Here is a 21683-nt window from a genome sequence, read left to right as displayed (position 1 = left end):
AATATTTAGAATCACAGATTGGTCCCGAGTCTCGTGAGATTCTTCTCACCGATTCACCGGTCTATCATATGTAGGCCGTTCTTAAGAGTCTTTAGGCCCTATTAACTCATACATTACGACTATTCTCCGCCACCTGAATGCCCATCGTTGGCAATGAATTACTTTGCTGAACCTGTGTCTCAAGAGTCAAGTGGGAAGCGATCGATAAATTTGAACGTCTTCAGGCCCGTCTCGAAAACAGACACAAATCCCTCGACATCGGTGCTATTAGCAAACACTCCTGGAGTCTCGCCAATCCCAACCAACCCAAGAGCCGCCGTGGCCGAACCTAAAGCGCCGACAGGCTTGCCCCAGCGATAGCCGTCGAGGAGAATTTGATTAGGACGACCAATAGGATATAAGGTAGAAGCCGACCCTGCCTTGAATAGCTCTTCTGCACCAGCTGCTACGACGATGCCATCGAAGGATGTGGCATCAGCTGCAGAATAAGTCTGGTCAATCCCGTCGATCAAGGTCTCACCAATTACAGTAACTTCGACGCCATCGTTACCGAACCGAGCCTTCAGAGCGGCAGCATCTGATATGGACGAGGGCGACTTGGTTGTAGCGAGGATGCCAACCTGCAATGTTGCGACCGTCGGCAGAGTGTTGTTCACAATTGAGACGAATGCTGTCTTGTTATCATGATAGTAAGTCGGATCAGGGGCGGGAGCCGTCAGAGCCAAAGCATCAGCGACGCGAACGGCAATCTCATGACTGACCCTGTTGAGTTGAGTAAGAACATTCTCTTTCACCTGAGCAGACTTGAGGTGGCTAGTCTCGAAACGGATCGCGTTGATCAAGAACTGTTGCTCTACCGGTGTCAGAGAGTTGTAGAACAGTCGTGGCTGGGACCAGTGGTCATCAAACGATCCGGGAAGGGCTCTGACGAGATTGCCGCTCGCTTGGCGCCGCGGAGCAGTGAAGAAACCTCTTCCATTTGCCTGGTCCGCCTGAGCTGGGAAACCACCGTTCAGGGTGTTAGGTGAATCTGAGTTTGTCAGCACGGGGACTCAGAAGCTGAGACTTAGAGAATGACTTACAAGGAAAGATATTCTTGTGGATCAGGTTTTGACCAGCCCCATCTCGGTTGTTATTATGGAAAGGGACTCGAGGACGGTTGACCGGAAGCTGCTCAAAGTTTGGCCCGCCGTGTCTATTAATCTGCGTATCCAGGTACGAGAAGATCCGACCTTGGAGCAAAGGATCTTCTGTGAAGTCGATACCTCGGACAATGTGACCGGGTTGGAACTGCGTCATTGTTAGTAGTTTTTCTTACACGAAACATATTGGCTTACCATAATTTGTTCTGTCTCGGCAAAATAATTCGTAGGATTTTCATCCAGCTTCAGGAGACCAATGGCATGGAGAGGAGCAAGCTCCTCGGGAATGATCTTTGTAGGATCGAGGAGATCGAAACCAAAAGCTAGTGCTTCGTCTTCATCCACGATCTGGACAGCTAGCTCCCATTCAGGGCCATTTCCAGACTCGATGGCATTCCAGAGATCTGACCGGTGAAAGTCGGCATTCTTGCCAGATAGAACTTGCGCTTCTTCCCACACTAGACTTGCTTTGCCCTGCTTTGTCTTCCAATGAAACTTGACGAACTTGGAGGATCCGTCATCTGTCACGAAGCGGTATGTGTGCACACCAAAGCCGTCCATATGGCGGTAGCTACGAACAATCCCATGACCAGACATAGCCCAGAACAGAGTGTGAAGGGTGCTGGGCTGTGAACTAAAAAAATCCCATGCCGAGTCGTGCGCTGTGGCGGCTTGAGGAATTTCATTATCCGGGCTGGGTTTCACCGAATGTATAAGGTCTGGGAAGCGAATGGCGTCCTGAATAAAGAAGACAGGTATGTTATTGCCCACAATGTCGAAGTTGCCTTCATCGGTATATAATCTTGTGGCGAAACCATGGACATCTCTGGCTGTATCTGGGCTGCCTCTGGATCCCGCAACAGTGGAGAAACGAACGAACGCTGGAGTTTGTTTTCCGGGAGAGTTGAGGAACGATGCAGCAGTGATGTTGCTGAAGTCACCATAGCTTGTGAAGGTACCATAAGCTCCGGCGCCTCTGGCGTGGACAGCACGCTCAGGCACACGCTCATGATCGAAGTGAGTTATCTTCTGTCTGAAGATGAAGTCTTCGAGTAATGTCGATCCTCTTTCCCCTGCTCTCAGACTGAACTGATCTCCAATAGGGCCCCCGACGTCAGAAGTCAGGTAGACATCACTATCATCTATCTCGAACTGCTCATTGAACTCTTGTGTAGGGATAGCACCAGTATTTTGCCCCCGAGCTCGGAGAGCAGCCGGGTCAGCGAACGGGCATTGCGAGATGACGAGTCTCACAAAAGTCCCTAGAGTGAGAAGGGAAAGAGAGCGCATGATGTAGATGTTGAAGCACACGGTGAATTACAAGAAGATGCGACGACAGCAGAGTCAAGATGACCACAAAGCCTTGCTAGGTCTTACGAGTGGAGAGCAAGAAACATCGCTCACGGGGCGTCGTCAACCTACTACTTATAGTTGAGTCTTACAGGAAGGCAAAAGTATGTCATAGACTTGGTCAACTAGACCAAGCTATGGGAGCACGGTCACACGAACTACGTGAGCGTACTTGCATATTCGCACGAGTTGTCTGCTGATACAAGCGCGACACTACTGGCTGGTGGTAAGATTTGGACTTGAGAGAGCAATCAACATGCAACCAGATCACTTGTGCCGCAACCTGAGCACTGTTTTTAGCAACGATGCCCCATCACATTTAACTAGGACCAATGTCTGACCAGGTTCTCCTCACGAGCCCCGATTGCGTCTTCGAAGCTCGGAGTGGATCCAAAGTCAAGGTTTAGATAGGTATGCCAAGGGAGTATCGATTTCGAAGAGACCGGGGATGGTGAAGAACCCCTGGCATGTGGGTATACCGAACGGCACTTATGGAAAGCATGCATTTGTTTGCGACACTGCAGGTGATCCATAGCTATACAAACACGTTCTTGTATACCCTGGCAAGACAAGTACTCATACACCTATCAAAATTTTGCTCTCTTCAGGTAATATACCGAGAGTATTTTGCTTTTGACAAAGACTGGGACAATGAGCCCCAGACAATGTTCAGAAAGGAAATTCGTGTTTGTAGTCTTGCGCGACTGCCGAAAACACAGACCGAAATGGGTCTTGGCAGACGTGAAGGGATCCATATAACGGACGACTTCCGTGTGGCGAGCAAATGCTTTCCTTGAGTCAATGTGATCAGCTTGGCCTAGTCAAAATAGCCTGTTGGATACCTCTGCAAAGGATTGACGGAGCATTAGCTTTGAGTCGGTGAAGCTCGTCATCAGACGCCTCAGTAAGAAGTTACGCTTCCTGTTCCAATTCAGAAGGAAATCTGGTCTGGACTTGTTCGCCTAATAAGTGTAGCTGTGCGATGTCATAAGCTTACCTGTGAAACAAAAAGACATCCAAGCCAGTCGGCTTTGTTCAGGTTCATGTTGTGCGACAGTGACTGCGGATTGCTAACATAACAGAGCCTGAGGCTTACGGTAAACAATTAGGCCAGCAAGCAGACCGTCCTCGATTGCTGCGATTGTAACCGGGTCGTGGGGGGGGGGGTTGACCAAGAGGTTCCTAAATGAACTAGGTTCGGACTTGGCTTGGGCATCCAAGAGCTCTTCGTCCACCGCACTCGGCGCATTTGTTAAACATGAAAGAGGATTGGACGAAGCTTACATTGTCATCCACCCACAGCTCGGCAATAGGGATGATCGAGTTACATCAGAAGCCCTGAGCAAATAATATGCAGTGCAGATCACTTTTACCCTGCAGCTGTATGTCTCCGTCACGCCGCCAAGATCCAGTCGTCTTCTAAAATAGTTGCACCTTGTGAACACGCAAGCTCAATTGCCAATTTCATCAATTGTGCCAATACATTATCCTGAGAGTCTAGATAATTCAAATAGCAGTGATTTGATTTCATGAGTCGAATAGGTGTGGGGAGAAGATCTGCCGCCAAGATCTCTGGGGATTCAAGATCGAATTGCGCCGGGGACTGCCCGAAAATCGTTGATGACGAGACCCGGTGGATCCGGGCTATACCGCAGATTCTCTTGTCCGCAATTACGGATCGCATAGCCGACGAGGCCGAGAATTTCCTTTTGAGAGCCTGAGATTACCTTTATCGGATATAAGAACGCTTAATGTCAGAGGGGCTTGCATCCTACGACTGTAAAATTGACGTTGATGGTGTGGAGAGTCGTAGAAGTCAAGATGGTCTGCTCAACAATTCCTCGAGCTTGGCATATATCTCTAAATCCGCAGTCGAATGTTCAAGAGAGCGGAACCTTCAGTTTATGATCTATTTTAGGTGTTTGAAAGTTCTAGAATGTAGAGAGTCATCAGAATGAGGCCATTATGCCAAGGTTTGACGGTGAACAAGCTGCATGCTTTCACTGTCACGTACTTGGCGTCGGTAACACCTCCAATAGCCGTTCTTTGCAGCACCCTGCTCAGTCTGACAAGACTCAATGGGTTTGCTCTGAATTCCGGGTGTGACGGAGTCTCGCCTTTTGAGGAAAACCTGGTGTACCGAATCCAGAGTAGAATTCTATTCTAATTAGTTCCAAGGTGCTGGGTTTGTCTGCAGCCTGGTTGTAGGCGGCTACACTGGACAGCCACCACGCGGGACAGACCGTTGGCGGCATATCCCCGAGCCAATAGTACTGTCGGTGGCTGGACAGGGGCTCTATTACCCCTGATTCAACCTCTCGGCGTACTCGCCTGGAGTCTGGTCTATGATTGTCTACGTACCACGACATTTCTGGATTGCGACATTGATCGGGTCTGACTCGGCGCGGTTATTCTGGGTATCTGCTGTCCACTCCTTATCTTACATCAATTATGTTTCTATCTTCTAGCTCTATTAACGGCTGCTTTGAGCTACGCTAAAATCGTTATCATGATCATTCGTCATAAACTATGAAGTCTCCTTAAATGATGCCTTTAGAGGAATCGAGGTAATAATATTAGTTTTATGGCCGTATCCGACGCCGCGGTGACCTCCTTAGATGTGGCTCTTCATCATTCAACGGTACTTCAATAATGCTAGCATTGCAGCTTTCGTCACAATCTGCATCCTGTAGTTCGCTCTTATCTCCCATGAGTTGATGCTCGGTGATCCACCCAGCATCAACAGCGAATCGGACTATATCAAAAGCGCTGGAAAAAGACAGAATCTCAGGCGGCGCCTCAGGGTTCAGGTGTGTCCACATCTCTTTTGTCAACTTTTTGAATCTCATCAGGTCCGCCTTGTCTCCCCCGAAATATTTCGTGAGGTACTGATAGAGATAAGCAAGCCACAGTACGTTTGTGTACGGATTGTATTGCTCCCATGAAATTCGACCGTTGATGCCAATTTCATACGGTTTATTGTGCTGGTCTGGGGGCAGTTGAATGCGGTCGCCCGTGAGAAGGAAAGACCTCATCTGCCTGTACACCTTGCATTGCGCTGCATGATTGCTTGTGAAGAGACTGAGGTCCTTTTCCAGGTCGAATGCGATTGGCTTGTCTTCTTCATCCTGAACGAGATCTTGAGCTCGAGAAAGTCCGTAGTCTAGGATTGTGATGTCCAACCCAGAGTAGCCAAATTGGCATGCTGAGCTACTTTTCGCTCTCTGCCTCGGTGGCGCAACCTGCCGGATGCATAAATTACCTTCGTGCAGATCACGATGCTGTTGACAATAAGTAACTATCATCTGAGTGATTATCAGCATAGAACTTACCTCGAAATTGATCTGATCCTCAGCCCTTGCCAGGGCTACAGCTACATTCAAGAATATATCCCACAAGTGATCAGTCGATTGTAACGCAACATCTTCCAGAGGGATGCCAGCATCTCCTAATTCAACGACAAGAAACTTGGTGTCGTCAAGGTATCGACTTGGCGACGGGTAGAATTGAATGCGGTCGGGATCCTGTCGCTTCATTTTCTTGTGGAAGGATTGATGGGTTTCAAGAAGCGCTGGAGTGGTTTTCCCCTGAATGAGGTACCGCTCCTTGTATACTACAAATCCAGGAATGTCGGCCAGCCATTCAGAAATCTTCAGCTCGCCTATAAGATCATCTTCGCAGTGTGGTTCTTCATCAACGAGACCTGATTTAATCTGGGCCTTTGTCTTGGGCTTGATTGGCGAATCCAGGCGAATGACTTTGATGATACTCGTTCCTCGCTCATTTGTAATGCGATAGACTTCTGCATAAGATGCCTCTGCGATCTTCTCAATTCGGTCCCCAATCGGACATACATCCAACCAACTGAGCACTCGGAGCCCTTTTGGTTCTCTTCGGTCCCCCTGAATATATTGCGCTGATTCGTGATTCGGCTCTTCGTGATCATCCTTCTTTTGGGATTGCTCAATGGTTGGTATTGTGCAAGATGACACCACGTCTGGTTCCTTATTCCTCTCTTCTTGTTGATCGTCAATGCGTATTGTACTGAATTTGTTGGCCAGGCTACTCATTGGATCATCATCGAAATGTGTATTGGCTATGTTCACGGGTATCTCCTCCAGGAGCCGTCGAGCCCGTGCCTTCGTTGTCTTTTTGCCATACGTCCTGACTGATGAAGCCCGAGACATTGTGCTATAACAGAGACATTACCCATGGATTGAAGGTCTGGTGATGCGTCGTATGCTCGTCAATCTTTGCCGTAGTATATCTTCAGTTTGGGAGGTTCACCAAGCCATCGCAGGTCGTCCATGTTGACTTTCGAGCCTCAAATCCTGTTGACTGGGCAACTGCTTACCTGAGCAGCCACTGGTTCGCCAGACGCATGACTGCCCCACTTCCTGATGACTTACAGTTGAGCACGTGAACAAAGTGGGTCCGGGGCTGGGCACGGACCATGAAAGCTGTTGGAGAAAGCCCCAATTTCGAAAGCTCGAACCTGGTAAAGTTAACCTCTTGCGACACACTTGCAGCCTGCTGTGGACAGCATAAGGAACAGCAGCCATGGCAAACGTGCTCAACAATCTCTTTGGAGGCAGCAAGTCGTCTGCGACTGCAGTCCCCTCTGCGGACTCTGGTAAGTGCAATTGGCGCATCAATGATTGCTTTGCGACCATGTTGGAGCTTGGGCTGATGACGTGCCCTCGTGGCTACTTGAGCAGACTTCGCCGATTTTGCAGGTGCTCCATCTCCTGAGCCAATTTCTCCCAGTGTCCAAGGAGGAGGCGGCCTCGGCTTCAACGCCCCAGCGGCTACGGGTCGACCGTATACCAAATGGTACAGGCTCGATGAGCGATACACGTTGAATGATTTCAAATTGGAAGGTTTCATTCTGACTGCCATCGTTGTCATCCTGACGTTGCACCTTGTTGGCGCTAGATTGAACCGCAGCAAAGCCCGCAAATGGGTGAAAGCTAACGCTGGAGTTCTTGCCTCGGAGTTTGCCCTGGTTGGCTTCAGTGGCATTCCGTCTATCTCGTCCGACAAGGAGAGCGATGCGCTTCTGAAGGATCTCGCCGAGTCAAACGAGGCCAACGCCGAGAGGGCACTCAAGGAGAAGTCTTTGTTCGAGTTCGCGACATATGCGACCGGCCGACAGAACATCGCGTTCCTGGATGCTAAGCTTACACTTATCCGCCGCTTCAACCCGATCGTGACTCTTGTCGAGGCCGGGCTCGGCTTATTCTTCGACAGCTTCCCGGCCCCTGAAGACAAATTGGAGGCCGTTATCTATCCTTTCGATGGAAAAGAGGCTCTGACTGTGCCAGGACTCCCGGGGGCTGCGGAGCTCCGTTCCAAGGACTCTAAGAGCGCCTATGACGGGTTCGTTTGGGCCATTGTCAACAAGGAGCAAATGAAGCAGATTCGTGATGATCGATTTGATCTCTCAATTACCTTCACCAAGGATAACGCCAAGCTTCCCAACTGGTTGACTGTGATGACAGAGAGCGCAGAGATCACCGAGGCGCTCCTGACTTCTGAGCTTGCTGAGGCTGCGAAGGCCGCTGGTGACCTGTTGGATTACTTGATTGTTACGGACCAGCCCGTTGATAAGCCTAAGACGTAAGTTACGAGAACCTACTGAACGGTATTGTCCAATCAAACTAATCCACGTACGATATAGGCTCGATGAGACGGCCCCGCGCAAGCGAATCTTCCTGAAGTACCGACTTCCCTCCGACAACAACTACGAGAAGCTCCTCCCGATCTTCAAGTACTTCATCCGATTGTCTGATGCTCTGGTCAAGGAAGCCCACTTCCGCCCTGAAGTCATGCGCAAGGTCAAGACCGTCCGAGACGCAACTGTCAAAGAGATCCAAAAGGCAGATAAGGAAGAGAAGACCGAAGAACGAGCACTTGAGAAGGAAAAAGCCAGGAAGCTCAAGCGTGACCAAGAGCTCAGTGCTCTTGATGCTAAGGGCCAGAAGAAGTACCTGGAGAAGGAGCGTGAGAAGGAGATGCGCAAGTCGATGAAGAAGCAAACAACTCGTGCATAGTTGAATATACCGGAGAACCTGCTTTGTTGTGACCTGTCCAGATCACAGAATAGTAGATGATCAAAAGTGTCTAATATAGTTGGATAAAATGTAGAAATATCGCATTGTATTGAGCATCTTCATGGCGAAGCTCATTATTAAGTCTATGGCTCTTTCCCACTCCTTTACTCATTGCCTGCCAGTAAGCCTTCTACTCTCTTGACCTTGTCCGCTGCCGTCTGCTTCTTGTCGGTCCTGCGCGAATGTGAGTAGATGTGAATTTCTCAAGAAAGACCGTATTCAGCATACCTAGTACCGACACGCATGGAGCTTTGAACCCGTACACAGCCGGTCTGGTGTACGAGTGCATGAGCCTGACCGATGACCTTGAAAACTTCGTCCCAGCTTCCTTCTACAGTTGTACCTGCAGAGTGCATGGTATATGTTAATCCACTGGCCTTGAGGAGCTTCTGCACCTCGGCGACCTCTTTCGCAACGGAAACACTCCCAGTTCCGACTGGGATTAGACAGAAATCCGCATAGCAAGCTGCCGGTGTCTGAATCGATGAGTAATCCATCTTGGTGTGATAGCCGTGTAATGCTGGCGCGGGCGGACGACCGATTTGCGAGATCGTATTCGAAACCAGGTGATTCCTCTTGAAGATCGATTCGGTACTTCGAGCCAAATGGCATGGGCTTGTGAGGATCATTTGGGATGGTTGCGAGATTTCATGATGTCGTTCCCACTGTTACCCGCTAATTCCCATTTCTAAATTCGGGGCCGCGTAGCGTGGGGCCGGCCTTCTTAGGCGCCTAACAGTTAAAAGGCCGGATCTCATGTATAATACAGCGACTTTCTTGAATAGTAGATGGAAGATCATGAATTGATAGGCTGTTGCTATGAAATATGATATATACTCTCTCTAGGAAATAGGTAACTGAAAGCACATTCATAGCTTAGTAAAGCGAGAATATCAGATCTCGTAACAATGGACACACTCGAGTTCGGAAATGTTCACTACAACCTTCTTTGGACATCAAAGATTATGTTCGGCGCAGAGAAACCAACGACATCGAGGAGACATCATATGAAGTTAGAATATTTATTGGCAATCAAGGAAGACACTCCCGCTGTTTTCATGTAAAGCACCACAATTAGGGACAAATGGACGGCACCCCATTTCCAGGCAAAACGTGGTGCTGCGAGTTGTTTTCCCGCGCGGCTTAGGACTTACACGACGACCCGGTAGTAATGTTTCCATCGATTGCCAACAGCGAGAGACAAGGATCCTTGAAAACTTCCTCGGGCTTAGTTGAATGTTTATATGAGGCACTTGTCCCTTGCTCAAAAGCTGCTTTCCGTGCTCTCTCTCTCTCTCTCTCTTGTTTTCACAACTCTCTTTACGAAGCTACTGTACCCTTACAGCAACTGCTCAACATGTCATCTAACCTGGTTGCACTTATATTTGGAGTTGGTCCCAGAGTTGGAACTGGAGTTGCCAAAGAATTTCTGAAAAGTGGCTATAAGGTAGCTGTGGTGTCCAGGTCTGGATCCGACTGCACGACAAGTGATGGCTTTTTGTCCCTCAGAGCAGATCTAGCGGACCTCAGCTCGATCCCGGGTATATTTCAACGAGTTCAGAACGAATGGAGAGCCTCTCCTAGTGTGGTTGTCTGGAATGCCGCAGCACGAACGGTGCCCCCAGTAGAAGACGACATGTTCTCGCTTGCCCAAGAAAGTCTTGTCGGTGATATCAACATCAACACCCTTGGCCCGTTTATTGCCGCGCAACAAGCTATTGATGGATGGAGAGAGCTTCCTGAAGGGACAAAAAAGACCTTTATATACACAGGCAACAAGATGAATATTCAACCGGTGCCCGTGCCCGCTTCTGCTACGTTAGGCATGGGGAAGTCGGCGTCCTCGTTTTGGATTCATCTTGCCGACATGACGTCTGCGAGCAAGGGAATGCGGTCAGTACCAGCAACGACTAGAACCATGTCCAGTAGCCAAAGACAAGTGCTAATATGTTCTCGTCAGGTTCTTCTATGCTGACCAACGCCAAGCTGATGGCAACATGGGAGGAATGGGACTCGATGGTGCAGCACATGGGCAGTTCTTCGTGAGTCTAGCTCAACAAGAGCAGGACGTACCCTGGCATGCAACATTCGTCCCAGGCACAGGCTATGTCAAGTTCTGAATTCAGGCTGGAACGGCTCATAGCTATCGAAGCCGAATAAATTCATCGGCTTGTTTGTTAACCATATTGGTAGCTTCCAGCTTTATGTGATAATACAGCCATTGACACATAATATTCCCCCAAGAGCCTACGTGCTAGATGTATTATACAGTCATCAAAGTGAAGTGTCAATAAAAATGTGGTGTTAAATTAGAGTACTTTTAGTACAGTAGTCCATGTCCTGGCTATGTATTTGAGAAGTAGGACGACCAAGCTCTCTACTAAATACATTCTAATATAGCTGTTATGGAAAAAGAGAAGAACAATGGCAATGATGGATCCAACATAGTGAATCCTGTGAAATAACGAGTACCGTCTCAGCCGAAACGCGCTGATGGAGGTGGCGCCGATAATCAGAAATATGGCTGCGCTCATGATGGCAACCATCATCTGTGGTTGTCGGGCTATGGTGCTAAACATGTGGCTTTGGATGAAGATGCCGCTGTAGCCTAGACTGTGAAGACCAAAGAAGAAAATTATAATTCTTCCGCCTGTTTTGTGAAGTGCCATGCTCCATCTGTATGAACCTCTGACCAGAAACCAAATCGGCGAGACCTTGTGCTGCGTAGACAAGAGGATATGCAATGGTAGTTGGGAGGCAGCTACTAGTCCATAGCGTCTGATGAGGTGGATGAGGTCTGCGACATGATGACAGCGCCTGTTAGCTAGAATTCGGAAATGCGAAAGTAAACATATCATACCTGGAGCAGTTTGGATATAACAGAGTAAGAATAGCCATATAGCCCAAACAATACCTACACCAGAGGCCCCGCCAACTGAAATAAGCGTAGAGTTCAGCTTTCGCAGACCTGCGTCAAGTTCTTTCTTCATTCCATCCCTGAGCTCGGGGTTTGTGGGTCTTGTCAGGCGAGCAAGCGTCAGCCTGCAAAGTGGAATACCGAGAACGAAGATCAGTTGGGAGATTTGTGCAATATTGGCGTATTTGTCTGTCAAGGTTCGGCGTGCTTCGGCAACCTCTGGTGTCTTAGGAAGAACACGAAATCCAAGTACTTCCATTGGAACTCTTGCCTTTCCCGCCTTGTTTGTGTTGTCACGGAATTGCAAGATTCAGAAAGGAGACTGAAAATTGTGGTTAGTCCGAGGATGAGTTTCGATTGCAAGCTTATGAGGACTTGAGAAAGTTGAGATACTAATTGGACTTTACTGCCAATTTTGATATCATTTCCTTTATATGTGGACATTCTCAGGCAAAGCGGCACCTGTTCAGTTATGGCAAACACTATCCCGCGCGGGAAATTAACGTCCTTCTTGACATGGCTAATCGGCCGTTTATCAGGGACAAATGAAGCAAGAACAGGGCCTACGAGAGATACTTGCACCGACCTCAAAAGAAAGAGAGAAACCGATCAAGTGTAAACTAGTCGTATTCCGTACGGAAAGCCTGTCTGAGTCAGGACCACACGAGTGATATACTGATTGCTGATAGATCCAACTATGCAATAGAGAGTAACTATAGTGATCACTAATTAGTGGTTGGGACTTAGGAAACTCCCAGTCATATTAAGTTGCACATTTATTCGAATTTTGGACGATATTAAGTCAGTACAAATGACCTGCACAGTTGATCGTACATTATCGTATTAACCCTGACCACAGCCCCCTATACATCAGACCTTCAGAGTCTTTCGCCATGCTGCCGCCATACATACCAGTCACACAAGTAAGGGCAAATCGTTCTGGCTTCGGAAACATGCAGAAAGATCACAATGAGAGGGCACACGCTGGCTGCCACTCTCATACCCCCATCCTTGTAGCCATATCCACTCCATAATCTCGAGTGCCTTGTGAACGTTGGCAAAGACTGCCGATGGCTGGAGTTTGCTTACCATACTACGAAACCGATGTCTTTGAAGGGAGTCAGCAAAACAGCCTGTGAGGCAAAACGGCCATGCCATTGCGCGTAATAGCGAGGCAGAGACCTCGCCATCTAACAGCGCAACTATGAGATTAACTTGATGTCGTAACTTGATATTGCCTGGCTGCCACCCTGATACGACGGTGATCAAGTAGATCATGGTTGCATGGGCCCAAACTTGCGAGACCAGGCGACTGTCTTCACGTGTGTAGCGTGCATAGCAGGGGTTGTAGAATTCCTCCAGGCACTCTCTTTGCTTTGGATGAGGGTTTGAGGGAAGTGAGATCGATCTCAAAACCTCTCCGAGATTGATGGTCAAAGAGCCTTCGAGCATAGAGGCACGCTTGGCAAATGCCATTCCATCGAAGTTTCCCGCCGCCTGATCGTGCTGTTTCTTTGCATCTAGCGTGGCAACCTCACCAAGGCTCTTCAAGACACAGCTCTTGACCCCAATAATTGTCTCGAGCTCAATACCAGGATCATCACCTCCAAGCAACTGTTCGTGATACGGGTAAAGTCGAGGCTCTTGCCGCGAGCTAGCGGCCGCCACGATATCATCGAACAGCATAAGGCCCACAGAGAAACGCAATGCCTCCTGTGTAGTAAACGTGACACCTGTCCCCCTCATTGGCCAATTTATCCGTCTGGGAACGATACTGAGACTGCTCATCAAATAATCCTCATCCGATTCATCCTCACTGTCGGCTCTATCCAAGGGGTCGTCGGCGAGTTGTGTAAAAAGGGCCACGGCAGCATCTAAATGGGTTCTCCAGTTGCTGAAATTAGAGATAGAGATTTCGTATCTATGGATCTGTATGATGCTTGTCAGGACTCGACTAGCACAATGCGCCTGTTGGCTAATGTCTGTGACACTGAGAAGCGTCTGCAATGACTGACTCAAAGCAGTGAAGGGATCCTCAGTATGTGTCATCTTATTCACTTGGGTTTCGCCGTCCAGACGAGATTCAGCTGGCCAAATAAGCGGATAAAAGTAGTTGCTGGAACGCAGAATGGTTTGTTGGAAGGCAGCGCTGGTTGTCAGCAGCTCTAGGATCCATGCTCTTCCGCCCTGGCGACCGGAAGGCTGATAAAATGGATAGAGGAAGATCAACAGGTAATCGAGGTAGAAAGCACCGTGGATAGCAGATAATGACAATAAAGGGGCAATCTGAGACCTGACTGTGTCAGAGGAGTTGCTTTCAACCGAGCCATGGACACCTAACGCTGGCTGTCGTGAGGCGGGTGTGGCAAAGCTTGCAGTGTCTGTGTCGGTTACGCCATCATCCAGGCCACTACTGGAATCCAATACCAACGGCACACTTGACGCTCGTGATGGAGACCCATCGTGTGAGGACCCGATGCCGCTCGCCTTATCGGTTGGACCTGTCTTTTTACCCGCGCGGTGTATTTCGCGTCGAGCGCGATTGCGCCGGGCCATGGCTTTGACCTGTAGCCTGACCATATACGCCATCTCATCTTGCCTCGCGCCTCCATCCATCCATGCTGGCTTGACGTGGTCAAAGTGACAAGTGATATCGAGGGTAGCACACACTCTGCACACCGGCCGCACTTCGTCGCACTTTTTGCGCCGTATCCGGCAAGTCCAACAGCCGTTTGAAGTCCTCATATTGATTGAATATACTTGAAAAGGTACAAAACTCAAGAGGTATTCCAGCGTGTACTGGAAAATACGATAGGAACAGTCAGGCTTAAACATAACTAGCATTAGTCTTTCCCGCGCGGGAATCATCATCAAGGGGAGCACTGAGCTAATGGGCTCCTGTCTGGCGGGGCCACTGATCACCCAGCACCTCAAAACATTTCCCATCCAAACCTCTTCTCTTCGGTCAACACTCAAGTGCACTCCTCGAATCATCAATGTGGGACTGCTTGCGGGACAACATTTGCTGCTCAATTACAATTTCGACAGCCGAAGTAAACGACAACTCTAATTTTCCAAAGCCCGTACAAGTTCGACTTCATCAAAGTGTTGCTTCTTGCTGTTCTGTGCTCGCTGTGCACTATGTCTACAAATAATACATTGCCTTTTGGCATTTCTTGACCAATTTTTCGCGCACGGCGCACCTTGCCATCAGAAATACCACAAGGATATTCTAAGCCTCGACTAAACAACTCTCAGCCAAAGGCGAAATGCCAACCGAGCTTTCCTTGAAGCAGCATCTGAACCTGGGCTGATCCAGCCTATGACTCGGCATCCGCCTCAGCTCTCGGATCTTCTCTCGGGACATCGTGCGCAAACGAGCTGACTCTTCTGTCTCCTCGTACCGGCCCCATCCCCGGACTACCCGCAGACTGGTCTAAGCTCCCCTGCCTCGAGTTTCCAGGGCTGATACCGCTGGCGAAGCTCCTGCGGCCGCCGTTGCTCCCTTTCCTCCTGCCGAAATTGAATGTGAACGAGCTCAGGATCTCCTGGTGTCTAAGGTTCATCTCCGTCAGCGGACGCTCGCTGGGGTGTAGCCGCTGCTTCTGTGGTTTGGGCTTGGGCTTGGGCTTCTTCTCCTCCTTGAATGCCCTATTCGACCGCCAACTCCACGTCTTTGCAAGCCGGTTACTGGGCCGCTGTGCGGTCGGCGAGACAGGCTCTTGGCCGGCGTCATCGCTGGTGTTTGTCGTAGTTGTAGTGGCTTCCGTCTGCCCGCCCGAGGAGCTTGACGACACGGATTTCCGCGAAAATAAGTCTTTTATCGCCATTGCGAGATGTGTAGATGATGGTGGGATGGTGGATCTGAAGAGCTCAGTCCTCTCGAGTTGGGTTGTTCTAGACGTCTGATGTGCGGAGGAAAAACTGGGGAAGGGTGATTGGGTAAAGGGCTTATAATATGAGGAACTAATAGTGCGTCAGGATGCATGGGGAGCGAGATCCAACGCAGACCAACGATCTGCTAGCCGTAAGCCATCGACCTTAAGTACTGTAGGGGCGGCCGTGAGGAGATAGCTGCCCTTAATTAATGGGTGGCTGCTTGGTGAAAGGATGGTGTGAATGGTGGCTCGATTCCAAGGGTCCTCCTCTCTTGCGCCATCAACGGCTCCCGTTTGGGGTGCCCGCAGATCTGGAATCGGAAGCGGGGCTGCACGAACTACGTCACAGGCGGACAGGGGTGTTGCACAGTAACCATCTGGAACGCCTGTGCCTTTCACATTCAAGACCCTCTCGATAATGAGGTTGCATTCTGCTTGATAAGATGCTGCCGGCAGCTCCAGACCACAGGACTGGACCATGGGCTGGTTCAGCTACGTACGTTCTAGCCACAAAGCAATACTCAGGTTGGTAGGTTGTGGCTGAGACAAGGTGAGCTCGACATGACCGTTAGGCTTTTAAATGGCATTTCATTTTAGTCAAGTATACGTGATGAGCCTATAACACTGCTGTAAAGTACTAACAATGACCTTTACCTAGAACTTACACGACTCTGCACGCATGGGATAGAGATTGTCGTGTGCACATCCTAAACGGCCTGGTTGAGCACAGTCCAGCTTATACCCGTAGATATTCACCTAATACTCTTTTCCTTCCTGTTGCCTAAAACACCCACGCATAAGACATCAATAAGTCAAGACGCAAAGGCCTATCTCGCGATGCACTCGCCACCAAATACACCGGCGCTCCCACATCCCAGGCCTCCAAAGGCTGTGAGACCCCAAGCAAGGGCTGCGGACTCCCAGTCGAGTCCATCTACCGGAATCACGTCGCCCTCTGCAACACTAGCCGCCACCGCGGAACTGGGCTTGTACAACGTGTCACCGGGCTCTTCTTCGGGGTCTGCTTTGATCTTTCGCTGGCGCCCTCGCCGCCTGGTGCTCGACGACGGCGCCACAGCATCGCCTGCATCATCTGCACTGCTCCCCTTCGCCTTCGAGGCCCTACCCCTTTTCCGAACGGTTGATGATGGCTCCGACTCGGCCTTGACAGAGCTTTCTTCGGAAGGTGGCCTCTCGGCAATTGTCTCATCTGCCGAGTTTGTAGCTTGGTGATCCTCAGATTCTAGACCCGTCTTGTACAACGGCACGGTGGACGCCAAGATCTTGCTAGCATCGAGGCCACGCACGGCAGCCCAGAGGCCCAGGCTAAGACCGCATAATAAGACATCACGGCCAACGTTTGCAACCAGAGGATGATCTGCCGTTGAGCCTAGAACTTTTCCTACTGCAGTCGAGGTCCGCTCCCATTTTGAACGTTCCTCGACATCCCAAGGTAAGAGTGCACTGTGCCGGTGATAGTGCGCGTCAGGCACATTGTATGCTAGTCCAACCAAGGATGCCTTCCCATGCAGGAGGACGCTGAAAATTGAAACGAGTCGGAAGAGATCGGTGAAGGCACCATATGCCTTATGAGGATGAGGGTGCACCGTTCCCCAAGACTCGGGCACAGCACTCTGGATCAGGAGAGGGGCGAATGTAAGAGCGCGCGCCAGACCCATTACTGTAGTAAATGACGGCGTTCCAGTGCCATATGGCAGCAAGAAAATGATGAGGTAGTTGAATAGAAGGACCGTAAGAAAGAGCCCAGGATTGGCGCACCAGTTCGCCGGTCGAGGAGGGAATAGCTTGTCCACAACGCGGCTTAATCTAATACAATCAGTGGGGATTCGCATATCCAGTTTGCAATGATCATACCTTGTCGATGGCTGAGCCGCAGCCGGTAGTGGAGCTGGTGTCAGGAGAAGAGCGACATAGAACAAGTTCTGTGCATAGGAGAGACTGACGAGGTGGGCAAGGGACAAATAAGCCCACAAAAAGGGGATTCGACGACGGCGGCCTTCGATAGCGAGAAGGAAACTCCAAGCTACCATCGAGAGGTCGATTTGCTGACCCCACCAGTATCGACGAGCTTTCTCTACAACAATTTCGAAAGCGTCCGCGTAGACTGGGACGTCAGATAGCCAGCGAGAGATTTGCCATTGCGCAGCACTGGATGAGTCGGTTGTGTTCACAGAACCGCCGAAGATACTGGGGTTATATTAGAACCTTGCATTAAGGCAAAGATTATGTATTCGACGAACCTATTCGGTACTCGAATGCCTCTTTCGTTTGCCCAAACTCGATAGGAGAGAGTCGCATAGGAAAGAGATGAATGGCCCGCTATGACTAGCCCAAGGAGCGCCAACCCAGCAAATATTGGGATGAGTTTCTTGCGGCGTTCTGAACGCAAGCGGACATCTTGAGACGGCGACAGGTTCTTATACGAGCGGTAAAGACCAAGGCCGGTTGTATACGTCAAATATGACACTGTCAAGAGATGAGATGCAACCACAACCGCCGGCGTGTATCTGGTCCAGCATAGTTAGCCTGGGCTCTCTGAGTTGAAGCAGTGACATCATCGGGTATGAAGCTGAGCTTGAGCTATACATACCTAACTTGTGGATCAAGCGTTACTGGCGCCATCGTCCCAAAATCACCCTGAAGTCTTCAGAATGGGATTTGAAAAGGAAGCCGTCAACGTTGTGGTTTTCAAGTTTGTAGATCGAGAGGTTGGTGTTGGTCGTGTACGCGTTCCAAGGTCGAGCCCTTCGGCCTTGGGTGGCAGGTAGGTACTTCCTTGAGGTACCCTGGTCGATCGCGCCTTATCGTCAAGGCACCCTGCAAATTCCAAGGCTTCGTGCCGAACCACCACCTTGTTTCAGTGGGGTACTCAATTATTGGCGGCTCGATTCTGGGGTCTCTAGTGGAGGCTGGCGCCGATCTAGCTCATTTGGTGCCTGTGCATTTGCTCTAATTGCGACAGCCTGCAACGTCTCATCTTTTTCTGTGATGAACTCCAGAGCTTCAAAGCCGACGATTCAGCACCTGGCGCTGGCCCGTCCCGAACCGGCTTCAATATGTATCACCTCGCCAAGGGCTTATACCGTCTTGCGACAAGTAAAGAAGGTTCGTCGACCCTCTTTTGCGCGCCTTGCGCCTGAGCTGACCACCGTCGCAGAATACTCGGTCATTCTGCTCGGTCTAGACAACGCCGGCAAGACGACTTTCCACGAACAAGTCAAATCAATCTTCCTCCCAGGCAGTCCCGATCCGAAATTGAATACTGTTCCGACTGTTGGCCAAAATGTCTCGACAATCACATTACCCGACATGTACCTGAAGATATGGGATGTGGGAGGACAATTGAGCCTGCGCAAACTGTGGCAGAGCTACTATGCGAGTTGTCATGCGATTGTGTTCATCATCGACAGCACAGATATCGGCGACGGTAACCTCGAGCAAGATAACAGCGGTCGACTGGACGAGTGTCGCCTCGTGCTGGAAGACGTCTTGCAGAATTCTGAAACGGAAGGAGTGCCGGTCTTAATACTGGCGAATAAGCAAGACAGAGAGGACTGCGTTGAGGTGGTGAGGATCAAGGAAGGGCTGGTGAAGAAAGTATTTGAGGGCGAGAAGTCACACAGTATTCGCGACTCTCGAGTTCTTCCAGTCTCTGCATTGACGGGCACAGGTGTAAGGGAAGCAGTGGACTGGGTCCGGTCACGAGTGAAATGGAACAAGGAGTCTCGACCTCCAGTGATGAGATGAGCTTCGTCAATGGCGTTCAAAGGTTACAAGGGAATGCTTTTCCAGGAGTTGGTAGCATAGATTGGCGCGTTACCATGGCATTTTGTATGATTGGGTTAGCGTAGACAGCAGTCTTGGGTACAGAATGTAGAGAACAAGGCCTTTTCAGACAAGATTTGATAAGAAAATTGGGGTATCTTGGTTTTGTCTATACTGAAACCTATCCAGTACTTCTTCACCTTGCATTCTCTGCTGACAGCTCAGCCATGAGACCCCCCTTGTCCCGCCTCCTTGCATCCTCAAGCAACTTTTGGTCCAGGAAATCTGATAGCTCTTTCGCTTTCGTGAGGGCAACGCTCGTGCATTGCAATAGGATCACAGCATCCACGGGCTCGCCGCCAAGCTTGGCTATCTGGCAGATCTCTCCATGGCGATTTAGACTGATTGTGCAGCTGCCTATGCGAACCTGCTCTTCTAACCAATTGGCATCCAGGAGCGCTATTTCTGCCTCGTCTCCAAAGAAGCTGAATGTGATGCAGAATGGTGAATGTAGCCAACTCAGAGGAACGGGTTCCCTCTCTGCTGGGGTATACACCGTGACCACCTCTCCTTCCATACTCGTATCAGGCTTCTTGAAATGCCTTAGCGCCGCCACAACCGCCACGCATGAGGCGTCGACGAGATTGCCATCATGCGACAGGACGTGCAAGTCGACTCTTATGGACCAGACTTTCTGGCCTGCAATCAAGCAGAGTGATTCAACGTCTAGTGCGCCCGATCTCCGGACTGTCTTCTCCAGCATTCGCGACAGGATCACCTCGGTCTCGGTCGGTCGATTGACTTCGAAAGCCGGGGATGCCATCGGGCTCAGCTCCGTTACAATGTTGAAGATGCCATCAAATGGTCGGTCTGAATACGGTACCGTAACCTCGGCAGACACCTTGGCTAAGACCCTGGGAAGCTGTCAGGAGAATATTCCCTTTCGTAGTAGTAATAAATGCTCACCTGGTCTTGCCTAGCTTGACATCGGCGACGCCATACTCGTCGCCGAAGACGAGCTCGAATGGCCGGTATTGATCGTTTTCACGCCCGTCAGTCCTGAGGTTCTCCTGTAGAGCCTGTGTGACAAAAGACTTCTCATTGAGAGAAGGTTCTGCTTCTCGAGGCATCGGAGGCGCTTTTGTGTTGTGATTTACGTGACCTCATTCATTGCTGGATCTTTTTCGATGTGGGGTACTTGTGATGGTATGCATCGGGCAGCCCGCCAAGATGGAAATTGATTGTTTCTGCCGGGCGGTGAGGGTGCCGTTTGCAGGGGTTCGCCATCCTCTCGGTATCTACCATTCTGCTTTGACCTGCGACATCTCTGAGCAACTTCACAGCATTGAAACGCGCAAGTATCTACGCCTGCAGATAATGACGACCGCACATAGGCCCACGTTTGATCCCGTAAGTTTTACTCCAACATATAGAACACTCTTTGGTCGCTGACGATTCTCAAAGGCCCGTGGAAAAGAGGCGCTTCGAGGCCCTGCCTACCATCAACGCCTCCTCCCCGCGCATACACAGCTCAAATTCCGAAAGCCTGGCCAAGGTGGTGATGCTGACCATGAGGTGCGTGATCTCCGTGCCGAGCTCCTTGCCGCCGAGGCGGCGCACTTTGCCAAGTTGAATGGTGGTGCTCCTGCGCGAGATACCTCAGAGAGCCCTGAACCTGCGGCAGGTGGCACCAAGCGCTCTCTTGAGATCGCATCACAAGCCGATGACGAAGAAGACCCGGAGGCGAAACGGCGGCGCATATTAGAGGAGACGAGAGATATCGATGCGGATGATTCGGAAGAAGACGATGAGGATGTCGATAGCGAAGAGGATAGCGACGATGATTCAGACGACGATGCTGAGCTGCAGCGTGAGCTTGAGAGAGTAAAGCGCGAACGGGCTGAGAAGAGAGAGAGAGAGGAGAGAGAGAAGGCCGCGGCAGAAGAGGAGGCTAGAGAGCGGGATATCGCTCTTGGCAATCCACTGCTAAACAAACCCGACTTCAACATCAAGCGAAGGTAATACAATCATTGTCTATTCACTCTTATCTACTTAAACTAACATGTCACAGATGGGACGATGACGTTGTCTTCAAAAACCAAGCTCGTGGCACAGAAGACAAGGGCAAGAAGAAGGAATTCATCAATGATCTACTGCGTTCCGATTTCCATAAGCGATTCATGAGCAAGTACGTACGATAGGAGACCGGGATAGGTGTCTTAGATCGATATATCAAGGGTTCGATACCCATAGCATGGCGTTCTCTCACGGTCAATATAAATCTTCATTGGTTGGTCCCAATTCTCTAAATAACTACATTATTCTCTTGACCTCTCCACGAGTTCTATTCACGCCCACTTTCTTGTCGATGAATCTCTCTTCATCTGGAGCGATGACATTCACATAATACTCGTCGCTGAACGCCGCCGCGAAAATCTCGAAACTTGGAACCTCCATGATTGCACAGCCGTCAAACTCGGCTAGAGGAGACACTGAT

General features: G+C 50.0%; 5 protein-coding genes across 5 annotated transcripts; 2 read left to right on the top strand and 3 right to left on the bottom strand.

Moving 5' to 3' along the window:
* Nucleotides 1–179: 179 nt before the first annotated feature.
* On the bottom strand, nucleotides 180–1703 carry UCRPA7_1740 (putative catalase-3 protein; the record flags this gene model as incomplete). The annotated part of the gene is made up of 3 exons (XM_007914319.1): nucleotides 180–1030; nucleotides 1083–1290; nucleotides 1338–1703. 3 exons carry the CDS (start codon nucleotides 1701–1703, stop codon nucleotides 180–182), a joined length of 1425 nt encoding a protein of 474 aa, XP_007912510.1.
* A 5349-nt stretch (nucleotides 1704–7052) lies between these two features.
* UCRPA7_1739 (putative duf1682 domain protein) lies at nucleotides 7053–8545 on the top strand (the record flags this gene model as incomplete). The annotated part of the gene is made up of 3 exons (XM_007914318.1): nucleotides 7053–7125; nucleotides 7211–8111; nucleotides 8173–8545. 3 exons carry the CDS (start codon nucleotides 7053–7055, stop codon nucleotides 8543–8545), a joined length of 1347 nt encoding a protein of 448 aa, XP_007912509.1.
* Nucleotides 8546–8709: 164 nt separating this feature from the next.
* UCRPA7_1738 (putative cell wall biogenesis protein) lies at nucleotides 8710–9102 on the bottom strand (the record flags this gene model as incomplete). The annotated part of the gene is made up of 2 exons (XM_007914317.1): nucleotides 8710–8779; nucleotides 8834–9102. 2 exons carry the CDS (start codon nucleotides 9100–9102, stop codon nucleotides 8710–8712), a joined length of 339 nt encoding a protein of 112 aa, XP_007912508.1.
* Nucleotides 9103–19382: 10280 nt separating this feature from the next.
* UCRPA7_1737 (putative exosome complex exonuclease rrp45 protein) lies at nucleotides 19383–20316 on the bottom strand (the record flags this gene model as incomplete). Its single annotated transcript, XM_007914316.1, has 2 exons — nucleotides 19383–20100; nucleotides 20153–20316. The coding sequence occupies 2 exons, from the start codon at nucleotides 20314–20316 to the stop codon at nucleotides 19383–19385; spliced, it is 882 nt and encodes a 293-aa protein (XP_007912507.1).
* Nucleotides 20317–20563: 247 nt separating this feature from the next.
* On the top strand, nucleotides 20564–21387 carry UCRPA7_1736 (putative cwf15 cwc15 cell cycle control family protein; the record flags this gene model as incomplete). The annotated part of the gene is made up of 3 exons (XM_007914315.1): nucleotides 20564–20596; nucleotides 20651–21204; nucleotides 21258–21387. 3 exons carry the CDS (start codon nucleotides 20564–20566, stop codon nucleotides 21385–21387), a joined length of 717 nt encoding a protein of 238 aa, XP_007912506.1.
* Nucleotides 21388–21683: the final 296 nt, after the last annotated feature.

The sequence above is a fragment of the Phaeoacremonium minimum genome (assembly GCF_000392275.1).
Source record: "Phaeoacremonium minimum UCRPA7 unplaced genomic scaffold PA7_03_scaffold_129, whole genome shotgun sequence".
Taxonomy (NCBI): Eukaryota; Fungi; Ascomycota; class Sordariomycetes; order Togniniales; family Togniniaceae; genus Phaeoacremonium; species Phaeoacremonium minimum.
This window is presented reverse-complemented; position numbering and strand designations above follow the sequence as displayed.